This window comes from Microtus pennsylvanicus, chromosome 21, assembly GCF_037038515.1.
Source record: "Microtus pennsylvanicus isolate mMicPen1 chromosome 21, mMicPen1.hap1, whole genome shotgun sequence".
In the NCBI taxonomy this organism is placed as follows: Eukaryota; Metazoa; Chordata; class Mammalia; order Rodentia; family Cricetidae; genus Microtus; species Microtus pennsylvanicus.
In genome coordinates this window covers 14755040-14773184 of record NC_134599.1, presented here as the reverse complement: position 1 = coordinate 14773184, position 18145 = coordinate 14755040, and the positions used below count along the sequence as shown (strand labels likewise).

The window sequence follows — 18145 nt, the reverse complement described above, 5'->3', positions numbered from 1 at the left end:
CTGGAGGAATGCTACTACTGATTTGTCCCCATGGCTTGCTCAGCTTGCTCTGATACAACCGAGAGCCACCTGCCCAGGGGCGGAGTCACCCACAATCACCTGAGCTCTCCCACATCAATATTTAATCAAGAAAATGCCCTATACACCTGTGCACAGGCCCATCTTACAGAGTTGTTTTCTCAAGATTTCCTCTTCCCACATATGTCTAGATTTGTGTCAAGTTGACAAAAACTAACCAGGACATTTGACCCTTTGTCAACTTGACACAAATACGTCACTTATTAATCATAACTTTTCTTTTCTTGTTCATCCCCAAGATCTATTAATATCACAATATAAACAGAATATTTAAAAACAGTTCTTCAGTCTTTAAACATTTCGATACTTTAAACGTTCAGATTTTCTTTAAAAATCCAACATCTTTTTAAAAGTTCAGTCTCGCTGAGCAGTGGTGGTGCACACCTTTAATCCCAGCACTTGGGAGGCAGAGGCAGGAGGATCTCTGTGAGTTCGAAGACAGCCTGGTCTACATAGTGAGTGAGTTCCAGGACTGGCTCCATAGCTACTGGGAAACCCTGTCTCAAAATAAATGAATGAATGAATGAATGATAAAAAGGCCAAATAAGTACTTTCTTATTTCAAGAGAAGAACAAAGGTACAGTCACAATCTAAACAAAGGAAAACCAAATTCCCACAGTATAAAGCTCAGAGACAGACAACTGGGACTCAATCTTCTGGGCTCCAAAGGGCTTGAACATCACTTCTCTGGTTCTACCATTCAAAGCATATATAACATGTTTCATAGGCCCACAACTGCCTCTCCACAGCTGTCTTTGAGGCTCATCACATTACTGGAATCTCCAAAATGCTGGTGTCTCTGCCACAAATGGACTGCACCTTCACCAATGGCCCCTCTCCAGCTCTCTTCTGGGACTCTGACCCCGTCATATTATGCTAAATATCAACTCTCCCCACAACCTCTTCAGTCTTGGGCTTCTTTACCTGAGACTGCACACGCACTACTGGTCTCTTCTAGCTTTTTACCGTGCTAATCCCCAGCTACTCTCCATGTCCCCTTCATGTTTTGACAACCAGTACCATCTGGGAGACTCTTACACATTACCAAGTTTAGTGGCCAGCACAACAGCCTTATCCCCCCTCTGGACCACAGTTTGTGTGTTGACCCAGAGGAAACACTTTCCAGAATTTGCCTTGATGATGTTGGTCTCTTTCAATTTTTTGTTTGTCTGAGACAGTGTTTCTCTGTGTAACAGTCCTGGCTGTCCTGGAACTTGCTCTGAATTGAGAGATTCGACCTGCCTCCACCTCCTGAGGTTAGGATTAAAGGCATGTGCCACTATGCCAAACTCGATATTGGTCTTCTAAACACAACTAATTCTTTAGCTCCAGCTGACCACTATCAACTGTCCCAGCAAAGTAAAGGTTCTACTTTAGCGGTTCTGGCCTCTTGTTAATTGTAGTAGATTCTTTACCCCAGATGACCAGATCTACATTTCTTAACGCAAAATAACAGATTGACATGACAGTCTTTGAAGAGTCACTTAAATTTCCCTCTAAAATGTCACAAGCCAGTCCTCCATTGTCCACATTGCTCTCAATATTAATTTCTAAGCTCCCACAACAGCTTATTAACTTCTGAACACTTAATAGCTTTTCTAGCCCTAAGTTCCAAAGTTGTTCTATTATCCTCAGCAAAACATGGTCAGGTCTGTCACAGCAAAATCCCATGAACCTCATACCAATTTCTGTATTAATTAGGGTTTCAATAGCAACTCAGAAAGGAAAGGGTTCATTTCATCTTACAACTCTTGGGTAACAAACCATCACTGAGGGAAATAAGGGCAAGAACCTGGGAGCAGGAAATGAAGCAGGAGCCATGAAGAATGTAGCTTATTGCTTTTATACTTTCTTATACAATCCTGGTCACTTGCCCAGTGATGGCATCTCAAGTGGGTTGGTCACAGTCATTTATAAGAAAATGTTCTTCAGTCTTCCCTGCAGGCCAACCTTACTTTTCAGTTAAGATTCCCTTGTTCTAGATACATCTAGGTTTTTCTCAAGCTGACAACAAAACAACAATAACAACAAAAAAACAACCAACCAGTACATGCAGACAGAACACTCATACAACACAGTAAACCTGATAGAAGAGAAAGTGGGAAGTACTCTACAACACATGGGCACAGGAGACCACTTCCTACGTATAACCCCAGCAGCACAGACATTAAGGACCTCATTGAATAAATGGGACCTCCTGAGGCTGAGAAGCTTCTGTAAAGCAAAGGACACTGTCACTAAGACACAGAGGCAACCCACCAACTGGGAGAAGATCTTCACCAACCCCGCAACTGACAAAGGTCTGATCTCCAAAATATATAAAGAACTCAGGAAACTAGACCGTACAAGGCTAATCAACCCAATTATAAAATGGGGCACTGAGCTGAACAGAGAATTCTCAACAGAAGAACTTCAAATGGCCAAAAGACACTTAAGGTCATGCTCAACTTCCTTAGCGATCAGGGAAATGCAAATCAAGACAACTTTAAGATACCATCTTACACCTGTCAGAATGGCTAAAATCAAAAATACCAATGTTAGCCTTTGTTGGAGAGGTTGTGGAGAAAGGGGTACACTCATCCATTGCTGGTGGGAATGCAAACTTGTGCAACCACTTTGGAAGGCAGTATGGCGGTTTCTCAGGAAATTCGGGATCAACTTACCCCTGGACCCAGCAATACCACTCTTGGGAATATACCCAAGAGAGGCCTTATCATACAACAAAAGTATATGCTCTACAATGTTCATAGCAGCATTGTTTGTAATAGCCAGAACCTGGAAACAACCTAGATGCCCTTCAATGGAAGAATGGATGAAGAAAGTATGGAATTTATACATATTAGAGTACTACTCAGCAATAAAAAACAAGGACTTCATGAATTTTGCATACAAATGGATGGAAATAGAAAACACTATCCTGAGTGAGGTAAGCCAGACCCAAAAAGAGGAACATGGGATGTACTCACTCATATTTGGTTTCTAGCCATAAACCAAGGACATTGAGCTTATAATTAGTGATCCTAGAGAAGCTAAATAAGGAGAACCCAAAGAAAAACATATAGGCATCCTCCTGAATATTAACCTTCAGCAAGCGATGAAAGGAGACAGAGACAGAGACCTAAATTGGAGCACAGGACTGAAATCTCAAGGTCCAAATCAGGAGCAGAAAGAGAGAGAGCACGAGCATGGAACTCAGGACCGCGAGGGGTGCACCCACACATTGAGACAATGGGGATGTTCTATTGGGAACTCACCAAGGCCAGCTGGCCTGGGTCTGGAAGAGCCTGGGATAAATCCGGACTCTCTGAACATAGCGGACAATGAGGACTACTGAGAACTCAAGAACAATGGCAATGGGTTTCTGATCCTACTGCACGCACTGGCTTTGTGGGAGCCTAGGCAGTTTGGATGCTCAACTTACTAGACCTGGATGGAGGTGGGGGTTCCTTGGACTTCCCACAGGACAGGGAACCCTGATTGCTTTTCGGGCTGGGGGGGAGACTTAATTGGGGGAGGGGGAGGGAAATGGGAGGCGGTGGCGGGGAAGAGACAGAAATCTTTAATAAATAAATAAATTAAAAAAAAAAACACTCATACAAAATTAAAGTTATGATTTGAGGGGCTGGAGAAATGGCTTATCTGCTAAAGGTATCTACTACTTAGTTTGATGAGCTAAGTCTGATTCTGGGAACCACATGGTAAAAGACAAGCATTTCTACAGCCATCCTCTGATCTATTCTCTCTCTCTCTCTCTCTCTCTCTCTCTCTCTCTCTCTCAAAATTTTTTTTTAAAAAAAAGCACAATTTGTGACTACTTACTGAACTTAGTCATTTGTGAGGTATGAGTTTTCTCCCAAGATTCTCAGATTTCAGCTTTAAAAACTATCTTAGTTTAATCAAGAAACTAATAAAGAATAAATTCAGAATCCCAGAAAGGCCAAAGAATAAGTAAAGAGAGAATTCTCTGATAACTCTTCAATACTGATTCAAAGGAACCACTTTTAGGAAGCTGAATAACTCAGCATTTCCCAGGAAGTATACAGTATAAAAGATATACAATGTTTGGCTTATGGTTCTAGATGGATGAGCGTTCATTACGGTGGGGAAGAGTGACATTATATGGCAGGCCTGGTGGTAGGAGCAGGAAGCTGAGAGCTTACATCTTTAATGGCAAGCAGAAGCAGAGAGAACAAACTGGAAAGGGTGTGAGACTCTAAAAACCTTCCCCAAGTGAAGCATTTTCTCCAGCAATGCTACACTACCTAAACTTCCCCCAAGCAGCACCACCACCCGGGACCAAGTGCTCAAATACCCAAGGCTATGGGGCGCATTCCTTGTTCAAACCACCACTCCCTGTCCCCTATGGACTCACAGTTATATCATAATGTAAAAATGAATTTAGTCCAATTTTAAGTCAGCATAGACTTTCAACGTTTCAACATTATTTAAAAGTCTAAGGTCTCTTATAAAATCTCAGAAGAATCTCTTAATTGTAACCTCTTATAAAATCAAAACATAAATTATATGCTTTTGATATACATTGGCACAGAATAACATTTCCATTCCAAAAAGAAGAAAGGGGGCATAGTTGGGAAATACTAAACTAAAGCAAGACTGAACCCCAGCAGGGAAAACGTCAAATCCTTTAGCTCTATGTCTGATGTTGTTAACTTGAATTTCAAAAGGCTTAGATGGCTCTGCCCTTCCAGCTTTGCAGCCTGTAACATATCTCTCTCTGTTTAGGATGGTTTTACTTCCTGTATGCAGCTCTCCCTGGCAGATGTCCTATGGCTATGGCATCTCTAATAGCTTAGGCTTTCCACTCCAAATCAGACTTCACTTTCTCAGCTTCATGCAGAACACAAGCTTCCTGGCCTTAGATGCTCTCTAAAGCCAGGGAGGGAGAACCCATGATCCTTTACTCTTATAACCTTCATGCCTCTAAAGTAAGCACCCCGTGGACATCATTGCCAAGTTTGGCTGCCAGTTTGGGATGGGCCCTGGTCCCCTTAATTACATTAAGTAGCAGACTTTTTTAAAAGCAGAAAAGGCCTTAGGTCCTCTTTCACAAGTCTGAAGTTTAGCTGGGTAGAGTTTTGCCCGAGGGCACCCTTCCCTTTATTATAGGGCAGAGCTGGTCTCTCCTTAATGGCATTAACTTCCTTAACTCTTTCAATACAAACCTTGGCTGCATCATTAAACTATTTGGTTCACTTTAAAATGTACATTTTGTATTTATTTCTGCTCTGCTTGCTGATGTTAATCGCAGACCTGCACAAGAGTTACCAATATCAAGTCCAAATGGATCAAAGACCTCAACATAAAGCCAGCCACACTGAACCTTATAGAAGAGAAAGTGGGAAGTACACTTGAACGCATTGGCACAGGGAACCACTTCCTAAATAGAACCCCAGCAGCATAGACACTGAGAGAAACAATTAATAAATGGGACCTCCTGAAACTGAAAAGCATCTGTAAAGCAAAGGACATGGTCAACAAGACAAAACGGCAGCCTACAGAATGGGAAAAGATCTTCACTAACCCCACATCAGACAGAGGTCTGATCTCCAAAATATACAAAGAATTCAAGAAATTGGACACCAAAAGATCACATAATCCAATAAAAAAAAATGGAGTATAGACCTAAACAGAGAACTCTCAACAGAGGAATCTAAAATGGCTGAAAGACACTTAAGAAAATGTTCAACATCCTTAGTCATCAGAGAAATGCAAATCAAAGCAACTCTGAGATTCCATCTTACACCTGTAAGAATGGCCAAGATCAAAACCACTGATGACAACTTATGCTGGAGAGCTTATGGAGAAAAGGGAACATTCATGCATTGCTGGTGGGGATATAAACTGGTACAACCCCTTTGGATGTCAGTGTGGCGATTTCTCAGAAAATTAGGAAACAACCTTCCTCAAGACCCAATAATACCACTTTTGGGTATATATCCAAAGGATGCTCAATCATGCCACAAGGACATGTGCTCAACTATGTTCATAGCAGCTTTGTTTGTCATAGCCAGAACCTGGAAACAACCTAAATGCCCTTCAATCGAGGAATGGATAAGGAAAATGTGTTACATTTACACAATTGAGTACTTACTACACAGCAAAAAAAAAAAAAGTAACGATAGCTTGAATTTTGCAGGAAAATGGACGGAGCTAGAAAACATTATTTTGAGTGAGGTAACCCTCACCCAGAAAGACAGTTATCACATGTACTCACTCATAGGTGGTTTTTAAATAAAAGCAAAGAAAACCAGCCTACAAACCACAATCCCAGAGAACTTAGACAACAATGCGGACACTAAGAGAGACTTACATAGATCTAATCTACATGGGAAGTAGAAAGTAGAAAAAGACAAGATCTCCTGAGTAAATTGGGAGCATGGGGACCTTGGGGGAGGACTGAAGAGGGAGGGGAGAGGCAGGGAGGGGAGCAGAGAAAAATGTAGAGCTCAATAAATATCAATTTAAAAATAGATAACTCTTCTTACTTGCAAAAAAAATTTTAAAAAAGCTATCAATAACAACAATGCCGGATTCAATATTACATTGCTTTGAAATTGTCAAAGAAATTAGTCCATTACTTTAAATTTAGATTCACGCAAGTTGTTAGGACAATTTTTCTGTTGTGATAAAACACCATGATTAAAGCAGGTAGCAGGGATAAGAAACTGAGAGCTCACATGCTCACATGTTCCATGGCAAGTAGGAAGCAGAGAGAAAGCTGGAAATGATACAAGGCTTTTAATCTCAAAAGCCCACCCCAGTTACACACTTTCTCCAGCAAAGCTGCACCACCTAAACTTCCTCAAACAGAACTGCCAAGTGGAGACCAAACGTTAAAATACCTGAAAATCTTAAGGTCAATTTTCATTCAACCACTACACCCATTTACTTTGTTTTCTATATAAAGTTTTACTTCATGAACAAAAGATGAGTAATGTACACAGAAAAACCAGACTTTGCTCTAATTACCTGGAAGGCATATTTATCTTTTGAGGATGACAAGAATTTATGATACCTAGAATACAGGACAATAAATATGCATAGAGTAAAAAATGGAATGGATTTTTTTTCTGTCACATTTTGAAAAATAATTCACAGTTTTAAATATGATTATAGGTATAACAGTACTACATAGTATTTATTTTTCAGTTTTTAAGGATAATTTTTAGACCCAAAAAATGTGTTCAAACAGCTAAAGTTACAATTAATGTCCTCAATAAAGGATACTGCATTTTACCTTTGTAAAGATGGCCAGAGGCATGCCATATTGATCCTCTTCCAAACCAGAAATGAGTCCTGGTATCAGGACTACCTGCCTGGTGTTAGCTTGAGGTTGTACAGTAATTGGAGCACTGTCTGAGGGCACAGAGTCTTTCTGAAATAAGTTTGTCTGGTCTGACCCCATCTGTTCCTTTTCTTTCAAAGACGAGTCCTCTAAAACACTAGGATCCAAAGTTTCCCAGTCACTCTCTGAAGACTCTGGAGAGGGACGAGGTGGGAGTTTCAAATAGCGGCCAGTATCATTGGGTTCCTGCTCTTTGTTGTTGTTATCTTCTACTTGGAAGCAAGGCTGCTCCGTATGAAGGACAGTGTCTCCTCCATGGTTTCCTGAAATGATTTTTGTGACAGTTCCCATGCTGGTATTTGAAATATGAGAAGTGGACTCAGAAATAAAATCATCTACAGGGTGATTAGTTTCCTGAAGCCCAACATCTTCAGACATACTCTTTCGGGGTCTATACTGAGAACAGTCACTGAGTCCATGTTCAATCATTCCTAAAATATAAAATATTGAAGAACAGCTTGGATTCTAGTAATATAGAAGAAAGTAAGAGGTATATATTATGCCCCACCCCCACCCCCAGACACGGTTTCTCTATAGCTTTGGTGGCTGTCCTGGAACTAGCTCTTGTAGACCAGGTGGGCCTTGAACTCACAGAGATCCTCCTGCTTCTGCCTCCTGAGTGCTGGGATTAAAGGCGTGCGCCACCACCACCCAGCTATATTATGTTTTATAGAGTGGAAATCTATAAAATTTTTTCAAAAGCTGTACTGCCCCCGTATTAATGGAAATTTCTATTACAAAAGGAAAGCTGGGTGTGGTAGTACATGAATTAATCCCAGCACTTGTTAGGCAGAGGCAGGCAGATCTCTGAGTTTGAGGCTGGCCTGGTCTACAAAGTGGGTTCCAAGACAGCCAGGATTACATAGAGAAATTCTATCTTGGGGAAAAGAAAAAACAAAAACAAAAAAAAGAGGTTAAGATGAGCGCCAAGATTAAGGATGCTTGCTGCCAAGTCTGAATACCCAGATTCGATACCACAACACATACACAGTCGAAGTAGGGAAGACGCTCACCAGTTGTCCTCTGACCACCAAGCATGCCATGGCTTATAAATACCTCCCCTCCCTGCGATAAATACTAAATAATAAAATTTTAAAAAAACATAGGCTTATTGTGGGATATTTGATCACACTGTGTGAAGATGTGTCACTGTTTTACCTCACCTGCATAAGACACCTTCTGATTGGTTTAATAAAGAGCTGAATGGTCAATAGCTAGGCAGGGAGGATAGGTGGGACTCTGAGAAACTGAGAAGCAGGGGATTTGCCTGTGAGATGTGGAGGAAGTCGGATATCCTATACTGAGGAGAGGTAACAAGCCATGTGGCAGATGCAGATTAATATAAACAGGTTAATTTAAGTTTTAAGAGCTAGCTGGAAACAAGCCTAAGCTAAGGTCAAACTTGCAGTCTCTGTGTCATTATTCAGGATCTGGCGGTCCAAAAACAGACCTGCTACATTAGCTAAAAAAATAAATAAATAAATAAAATCTATTGCCAAAAGAAAAATTAAGCAGAAATGTTACCCCTAATGAGTTTATTTTTGTATACTACTAAAAATCTAAATTCAAATAACATTAAACAAAAGTAGTTATAGCTATTCTCTTACCTGGAAAAAGGGATAACACGGTCATTAGTGCACCCACCAATTTATTCACTGGAGAAATGTAAAAAAGAACCTGAAATGGATTCAAATGAAATTAAATTAGAACATTCACAAGACTGTAATAATATAGAAAGGATTCTTTGCAATATGAGGAAACACTTAAAAACAAAACAAAACCAAAAAACCTATGAGTCATGACTTAAAACAACAACTACAACAACAAAATCAGCTTTCCCACCCACCACAATTCAGGCAAAATTTGAGGTCAGCTGATGATTCAAAGGATAAAGACGTCTGGAAAGCTGGACTTAAGTTTAATCTGTGTGTCCTATACAGTAGAAGAGCAAAACTACCTCCAAAAGTTACCCTTTGACCTTTATACATATGCTACAATACCTGTGTGCACACAAACATAAACCATTCACACACACACACACACACACACACACACAAAGAGTTAACTAGATTTTTTGGATCTGGTTAACTTCATATTTTTAAAAAATTTTTAAGTTCTTTATAATAAGGTTTTAATAAGTAAAAATAAATATAAAAATACTGCCAGCAGACATTGAAATGACCATCGTAGACTGTTGAACAACAAAATAGTCACAATATGTTAGATGTACTGTCCCATAAATTTTGATTAAGTTAGCCTGTCACCTTAACCAAATGATCAAATTTCATCCTATCAAGAACAGAACAGTTGTGCCATATTCGGAAATAATGTTATCACTGACCTAGCATCTTGCTAAAAATGCTTAAATGTTTAATCTGAAACTAACCACAAGAAAAAAAATCAAACAATCACACATTTAGTTCTGTAATACTTGTCTAGATTAACTAGATTCTTTTATTTTGTTTTTTGGTTTTTTTTTAATTTTTTTAATTTTTTATTTTTTTGAGACAAGGTTTCTCTGTGTGACAGCCCTGGCTGTCCTGGAACTAGCTATGTAGACCAGGCTGGCCTCAAATTCAGAGATCCGCCTGCCTCTGCCTCCCAGGGGCTGGGATTAAAGGAGTTTGCTGCCACTGCTCACTAGATTCTTTTAAAAAGCGCCAATTGAACTCACTTCAGCAGCACAGATACTAAGACTAAAACTATACAGAGAAGATAAACATGGCCCCTGTGCAAAGATGATACGCAAATTCATGAAGTATTCCATATTTCAAAAATATGGAATTCTTGTGCCAATCATGAGGACTGGAGTTCAGGTGCCAGGGCCACATAACAAGCTTGGCAGCACCCTTTGTATGCTGTAATACCAGCTCTGAGGCAGGCAGAGCCTAGGGGACTGCTGAGGCTTGCTGGCTTCCTGTATAGCTAAAGAAATACAACCCCCAGGTTAACAGAGACCCTGACTCAGAATGAATAGGTTGACTGATCGATGAGGATATCCAACACCCTCTGTTAGCCTCAGTACGCAGGAGCAGGTGCTCACAGTTGTACATTCATCCACACAGACAATACATACAGTCAATTAAAAAGTGCCAACAGGACTGGGGAGCTGAGATGGCCCAGTGGTTAAGAAAGTACATTAGCTTAGTAGAGGGCCCGAGTTAGGTTCCCAGCACCCACATCAGGTGGTTCACGAATGCCTGTTATTCCAGTTCCAGGGGATCCAAAGCTCTCTCCCGAATTGTGAGTGTACTTGCACTCATACATTCAGACACATGCCCACATATATACATAGTTAGAAATGAAATAGATCTAAAAAAAAATGAATAAGCAAAAGAGTATGAGGGTGATGAAACAATTAGATTTGGAGTTAGAGATGCTACCATTGAGCCATGAGACATTGAGCCATGAGGTCTCCTAACAGAACAATTAAGTTAAGGGTAGATAGAAAAGGTAATATAGGATCCCTGACTGTTTCCTAGATGAAAAAGAGCAATCGCCTATACATTTTATAAGTTAATAAAGGTCCTCTCAGTTATTTATTATCTTTACAAACATACTGCAAACTCTGCTCCTTACCATTCTTTAAACTGCAATTTTTATCGAAGATAAATTACTAAAAGACTGATGGAATAGGCCAGAGGTATCAGAGAAATGAATGCAAAGGCTACCGTGCAACAGAAACAACATTTAGAACGTGAGTTCTCAGGTAGTTACTATGTAGTCCAGGCTGCTCTGAAACCTGCCATTCTCCTTGCCTTAGTCTCCCAATGGCGGAGATTACAAGGATGTGATCCTGGCTTTTTTTTTTCTTAAGATCACTAGAATTTTTAAAAATTAAATTGAATTTTATGTGTATTTTGCTTGCCTGTATGTCTGTGAACAACGAGCGTGCCTGGTGCTTGGTGACAGGCCAGAAGAAGAAATCAGGTCCCCTGCACCGGAGTTATAGATGGTTATGAGCCACCATTTGGGTACTGGACATCAAACCTGGTGACTTTGGAAGAATTAGCTAGTACTCTTAACTGCTGAGTCATCTAACTCCAGTCCATATGCCTGGGTTCCTAAACTTTATATTGTGTTCATACTTATAGCTGCTCAAGTACGTCTAAATGTGTGTGGAGGATGGAATGCAACAAGTATCTTTTCCAGTTGCTTCTCTAACTTGTTATGCTTTGAGACAAAGTCTCTCATTGAACCTGGAACACAAGACTGGCTTGATGAGCTGGCCAAAAAGCCAGAGACCCTTCCATCTCCTCTTCTCCAGGACAGATATTACAGGCGCATGTTACTGTGCCAGTTTTTCACATGGATGCTGGGAATCCTAAGTAGAATAGAAATCCACACTCCAGAGTTCCCACAATGACATTTAACCATTCTAGTGACAAAAAATCTCTATTTCATAGTATATTATAATTACATTATTTTTGGACAAATTTAATTAAAGTTGTAAGAAATCAAAAGAAGAAATCAGCTTTTAGGGACATTATTATAGTTAGGAGTAGTAATACATGCTTCTAATCCCAGGATTCAGAGGTTGCGGTAGGGGCATTATGAGTTTTCAAATAGCCTGGGCTACATTAGAGACCCTGTTTATTCGAAGAAAAAAAAAAGGAAAAAGGACATAACATGTAGGAAAACTTAAAAAGTCTGTATATTATATTCTCCAGCCTTGTTGTTTCAATGAATCCATATTTGTTTATAAAATTAGGATCACAGGGGCTGGAGAAATAGCTCAGTGGTTAAGAACACTCCCTGCTTTGGCCTATAAGCCAGGTTCAATTGGCAGCACCCATATGGCAGCTCATAATCATCTGTATCTCCAGTTCCAGAGGACCTCTGTGAGCACCAGGCACACATACAGGCAAAACACTGACACTCATAAATAAAATGTAAAAACTGGATCACAGTCTTATGGTTGGATAGCTTTTAACCTAATGTGCCTTGAAACATCTTGACAATAAAAAGTATTGGGGGATTTTTATTATTTGGAGTTACATGTAACACAAAAAACAATTAGCTACTCATTTTAAGTGATTCTGTGATGGACTCTTATAGGTAGTTTTGCATGCAATTCAGATTAACTCTGAAAAAGAAATCCCTAATAGGAGCATTATTGGGGCAAAGGAATAATTGGCTTAAGGTAATGAGCCATATAAGCATAGTGCATGGCTGATCCCTCAACAACCTTTCTACCTTATTTGCACTGAATGCAGTTAATATGGGTTATAAAGCTAGTTGTATTATAGGACTAACTTCTGATTAGTCTACACCAGAATTTCAGAAAACTTTTTCCATAAAGGATCAGACATATTTGCTTTGTGGGCCATATGATCTCTCACATCTACTCAACTCTGCTCCTACTGGGTATAAATAGCTACAAATAAGCAAATATTAGGTATTCCTGTTTACCAATAAAACTCTTATCATAGTTCAATAGTGAAGAACAACTGCTGCTCTTGCAAAAGACCTGAGTTCAATTCCTAGCACTCACATTAGGTACCCTGTAACTACTGCTAGAGTATCTGATGTCCTGTTTGTGACTTCCACAGGTACCTGTATACACGTGCACATACCGACACACAAGACACACACATAAACATAAATACACATATATAAATACAAATAAAAATAAGTCTTAAAAACAACAAACTTCTATAAAAGTAAGTGGTAAGCTAGAATTGGCTATGAGGCCCAGTTCATAGACCTGAGGTCTACAAAGATCATGGCAATCCCAAATTCCTTCTCTTTGTAGAAAAGAGCTGTCTGGAACCCAAGTTTAAACCAATTAGCATAGGCAGACTTTTGATAACAATTCTGAATTTAGCGGTGGGCATGCTGCCTGATGTGCAAAACCAATCTGAAGAGACAAATTCATATCCAATGGTTTGGAAAGTGGTATTACATCTGAGAAAGCAAACAGCTAAATTACTGCTGGCAGTTTTGTGTATACAAGAGAGATCAGCTCTGTGTAAAATTAACTGAACTGTAGGACAAAGAGAAAGCACAAAGTAGTGATACCCTGGAAGCACTAAGTCTGACTGAACCAACACATTTCCTTTTCTATTTAAGTTAGTTTAAACTTCTTACGGTGACAGTATAATCGAATACACTCTCAATCTGCCAACAAAAAGAGCACACAAATTTGTATGTTTACAACAGTAAAGAAAAGAATTTTGTGTTTCATTTGATAGACAAAATATGTCTTAACTCTTAATCGTTAATTTTCATGTTATATAATATATAATCAATGTCAGTAAAAGATAAAACATCTGTTCTTTCTTTCATCTTTCTATATCTCACCTTTTTTTCAAGAAGAATTAGCTTAAACAGGATCAAGACCTGCAGAAAGAAAAAGAAATTCTATGTTACTAAGGTCTATTATTAATGATTTGCCATTTTCTTTACTAAAATATAATCATGTTATATAATATTAAATAATTATAGTACTTAAGATACATGAGAAATTATGAACTTGAAGTGAAAAATTAAGTATTACCTATGTCCTCTAGAAACATGAGAATCATTTAACCTTTAATTGAAATAGTTTTTTTGGAAGGAGCAGTGCTATCTCTGTTTGAAAAATGTCAAGCTTCTGAAAAGGCATATATTTGAGGTTGGGGAGTGGCTCAGTTGGTACTATGTATGCTGACTATGTATGACAGCCCTGTGTTCAGATGCCCAGAACCATTTCAGCTCTGTATGGTGGTGCACACTTGTAATTTCAGCACTCAGAGGTGGAGGCAGGAAGATCAGAAGTTCAGGGCTAGTCTGGGATACATAGCATTTACATGAATATTCAATAAAGGTTTGGTAAATAAATGATTAATGTATGTATGTCCTAGAAAACATATACTTTAACAATAAAGATCATAATGTCTGGCACCAAAAACCACAACAAAAGAAAAAAATAATTTGCATGGAAAAATATCCCACTTTTAGGGAACAATTTTTTTCCCACCCACACTAAGAGAAAATGCAAAGACTGCAGAATAAAGGAATCAAAAGCAAACCCTATCCAGCAAGAGGTAATCCCAGACTTTTACCACACAAATACTCCTGAGGCCTCCAGCTCTGTATGGTTAAGAAGCTGTCTTAGAAGAGCAAAACCACAATTATGCCGTCAGCTGATTGTAATGCCGCCCCAAGTTCACAGGAAAGGAACCCAAGAACAGACTTTCCCATTTCAGTACATTGCAAGTTGCAGGATATCTATCACACCTTGTGTCGAAAATGAAGGACAAGATCTCGAGGAGACAGACCTACAATGTAAACAGGAAAGCTAAATGTGAAAGGAAGAGAATATCTAAAAAAGAAAATGAGAACATGCAAATATTTAAACATTTATGTAATACTTGGTGAAATACATATATACTCAGAAAGAGTATTGTCTTACAGAATCTTCCCCAAGGATGAAAATGTTTAAAATATGCCCTGTCAGACACATTAGCCACTGAGGACTTCAAATGTGGCCTTTAAATTTTATTAACTGTAATATAAATACAGTTTTATGTATACATTATTAGTGAATACTGCTTTAGACATTGGGTCTAACACTTACAGTCTACAAAAATAAACCACAGAAATTTAAAAATCATGAAGCTCACACCACAGTGGCAGCCGCTAGTCATTTAAACGGGATGTCTGGTCAGTGTATTACATATAGTATTATTTCTGAATCACATTGCTTTCCAATCATTTCAAACACCACAGTAAAAGAGAAAACAATCTATAAACACATTCTTAGAACAGGACTATCAGGCTGACTTTCTGCATATGACTGCACTAGTACCGGCTGCTTCACATTGAAATGGAAACTGAGAATGCACACATCACCATACTATTACAACCTTTACTACAAAAGAATATTTAATGACTACCTCGGGCAACAATGGATTTTTTGAGCTGTCAAAATAGGGTACATTTAACAAATCCCCAAGTTGAAGAATCTCAGTACCCCACCCCCATCCTGGTAATTACACACATCAGCATTAACAGAAAGAAGTCCAGTACATTCTAAAAAGCTGAAATTCACCTGTGCAATGCCCATAACTGTCACTACCAATAAAAGATAATGATCAATCTCATAAGATGGCTAAAAGGGTATTTAAGGAAGAAGCAAATTTAAGAACATAGATCCCATACAAAGATTGTATAAATATCTAATTATTTGTATAATATTTAATGAAATGCACATATGCTTAACAATCTGATCATGAAGAGCTACACATAACCAAGTTTGGCCACAGACAACTTTGAGGACATAGCTTCTGACCTGCAAGTTACTTACCAAGATACACCTGAGATCCTTCTAATGAGGCCCCTCCTAAGGAACTGTTCATATGCTCGTAGAGTTCCTGTGGAATGCAGACTGAGTTTAGAACCTCACACTGTCACTTTAGAGACTAAGCTCCTAGAAACACGACCAGAAGAGAACTGTATAGGTTGTTCTGCCACCTATTAAATTAAGCAACCATGGTCTCTGTAACCTACTAGTTTTCAGTACTCAACTCATTTCTTCTCTTGTAAACATGAACAGTATCAAGAGAGTAGCTGAGCAAAAAGAACAAAAAGCTACTCAGGATAGTCTTTTGTTCTGAGCCATTTCAGAACTTTAACAGGGACATAAATTACCTTCCCTCTGCTTCCACACTAAACTCCTAACTGACCCAACTCTCCCCAAGGTCCAAGACAGATCTAGAACTGTATACTGATGCCAGTCTTGAGAAAAAAATATACTACCCTTCTTCAATAAAATACCCGGAACTAGAAACCAGATACTCAAATTTATAGACACTATGCCATAGCAAAACCCTTGTGAGAGACATTGATACTAACTGTTTACAGTCACTGTTTCCTCAGGGACGGTTTGAGTTTAGTAGTTGGACAGCTCTCGCTATAATATCAAGGTTTTATGAAAATATATTTTAAATAAAGATTTTTATTATATTTTATTTATATATTTATTATTTATTTTATTTTAAAGATAAATCTTAACATTTTTCTTAATGTGTACGTGTGTCCCTGAAGAAGCCAAAGAAGAAGATATCAGATCCCTAGGTGGTTATGAGCCATTTAATGTGGGTGCTGGGAACCAAACCTGGTTCCTCTGCAAGAGCAACAAGTGCTCTTAAGCACTGGACCTGGAGCCCAAGCAAATGGATTTTCACACCATGTTTTTCTTAAGCCACCAAGGACTATCCTGCACAGTATTACTATAAGAGCTACTTGATTCATTAAGCTACTTTTCAACAAACACATCAGTAGGGAAATTAGTTACCTTTAGAATAGAAATTTGGGAAAAATCTTTCTCTTCAAAATATGCATGTGTAATGAGTTGAAGTTTTGCTTGAAGTAAGCCATAAAGAGGCTAAAGAAAAGGAGAAACCATCATTAGGTTGATCATAGTAAACAACAGGAAAAAACAAATCCCTGTCATCTTTTAATTTGAAGGTATCAGAAGGAAAGTTAGTAACACCAACTAAGGGCCCAAATACATAGCCGGAAGCTGTGATATTACACATTCTCTCTCTTGGGCAGCAGGTGAAAACTATCTTGGCAAGGTGGTGAGTCAGGCTCAGACTCTGGGCCTTGGCTCCATCTTTTATCTGCTTAATTAAGGGCCCTTAACCTTTCCATACCTCCTCAGCAAGCTGACCCTGTACACAAAAAGGCGGAATTTCTGTGGCTGTGTTAAGGATTAAATAATAGATACAGCAGAGTCTGGCGCATAGCAAGAATGTCAATAGTTACTGCATTCATTCTGTTGCGGTGCTATCTAATCATCCTTAAGACGTCTGCTTCCTACACAAAGTTGAACGTTGATTTAAGTTCACATCTTTTGTTTTCTGTCATTTGTCTATGTCTTCTACCATAGTAATTACTTTGTATACTTGAACAAAGTTATTCTTTAACTGTTATTTTTTCTACCCAAAATGGATCATATTCACCTTTCATTTAACATTCTTGAGACATTTTCTCATTTATGTGCCTCCTTCAGAATGCAAGTCATACTGAACTAGTCCCCTGTTGCAGAATATTTGTTTAAACTGTGAAGATGCATCTTGACCAAGGCGCCTTCTGATTGGGTTTAATAAAGAGCTGAATGGCCAGTAGCTATCTATGCAGAAGAGGTTAGAAATTTCCAGGGAGAGGGGACTCTGGGAAGAAGAAAGGTGGAGATGCCAGTCAGACTTCAGGAGGTGCAAGATGGAAAAGAGGTAATGCCACGTGGCAGAATGCAGATTAGTATAAATGGATTAATTTAAATTACAAGAGCTAGTTGAGACAAGCCTAAGCAAAAGGCCAAGCATTCTTAATTAATAGTAAGTCTCCCTGCTGTTATTTGGGAACTGGCTGGTGGGACAAAGAAAGACTCGTTACAGTCCCCATCCCTGTAAATATGAGTATTATTATTAAGTACAATATCATTACATTTCCATTCCATTACAATGCACTATGAACAAGTGAACCTTTCTGATTAACTAAGCTGTTCTCATTCCATATGTCTCTTTTAGAGGCAGACAAAACTGGATTTTTGCCCTATTTTTGTACTTAGTAATCTTACATATGAGAATTAGATATCATTACTCTAAAACGTTTATTTATAAAATGAGACTATAGCAAAGATATCTCAAAATTGTTAGGAAAATAAAAAGATGTTATATGAAATGTCTGGTAAGAACTAACACCTGACACAGA

General features: G+C 38.7%; 1 protein-coding gene and 1 non-coding gene across 4 annotated transcripts in view; one reads left to right on the top strand and one right to left on the bottom strand.

Moving 5' to 3' along the window:
• Positions 1-18145, bottom strand: part of Avl9 (AVL9 cell migration associated) — a 53036-nt gene that overhangs the window by 21828 nt on the left and 13063 nt on the right. For all 3 annotated transcript variants that reach the window (XR_012908768.1, XM_075955657.1, XM_075955658.1), the window contains exons 5-10: positions 16725-16814; positions 15735-15801; positions 14666-14706; positions 13748-13786; positions 9052-9121; positions 7337-7875 (exon numbers count right to left, since the gene is read on the bottom strand). Coding sequence is in view for 2 of the 3 variants with exons in the window: in XM_075955657.1 (XP_075811772.1) it covers positions 7337-7875; positions 9052-9121; positions 13748-13786; positions 14666-14706; positions 15735-15801; positions 16725-16814 (846 nt within the window). In the remaining variant the exon portion in view is untranslated. The remainder of the gene's footprint in view (positions 1-7336; positions 7876-9051; positions 9122-13747; positions 13787-14665; positions 14707-15734; positions 15802-16724; positions 16815-18145) is intronic.
• On the top strand, positions 10111-10217 carry LOC142839615 (U6 spliceosomal RNA). Its single transcript, XR_012908789.1, has one exon. It is a non-coding gene; the product is annotated as a U6 spliceosomal RNA (small nuclear RNA).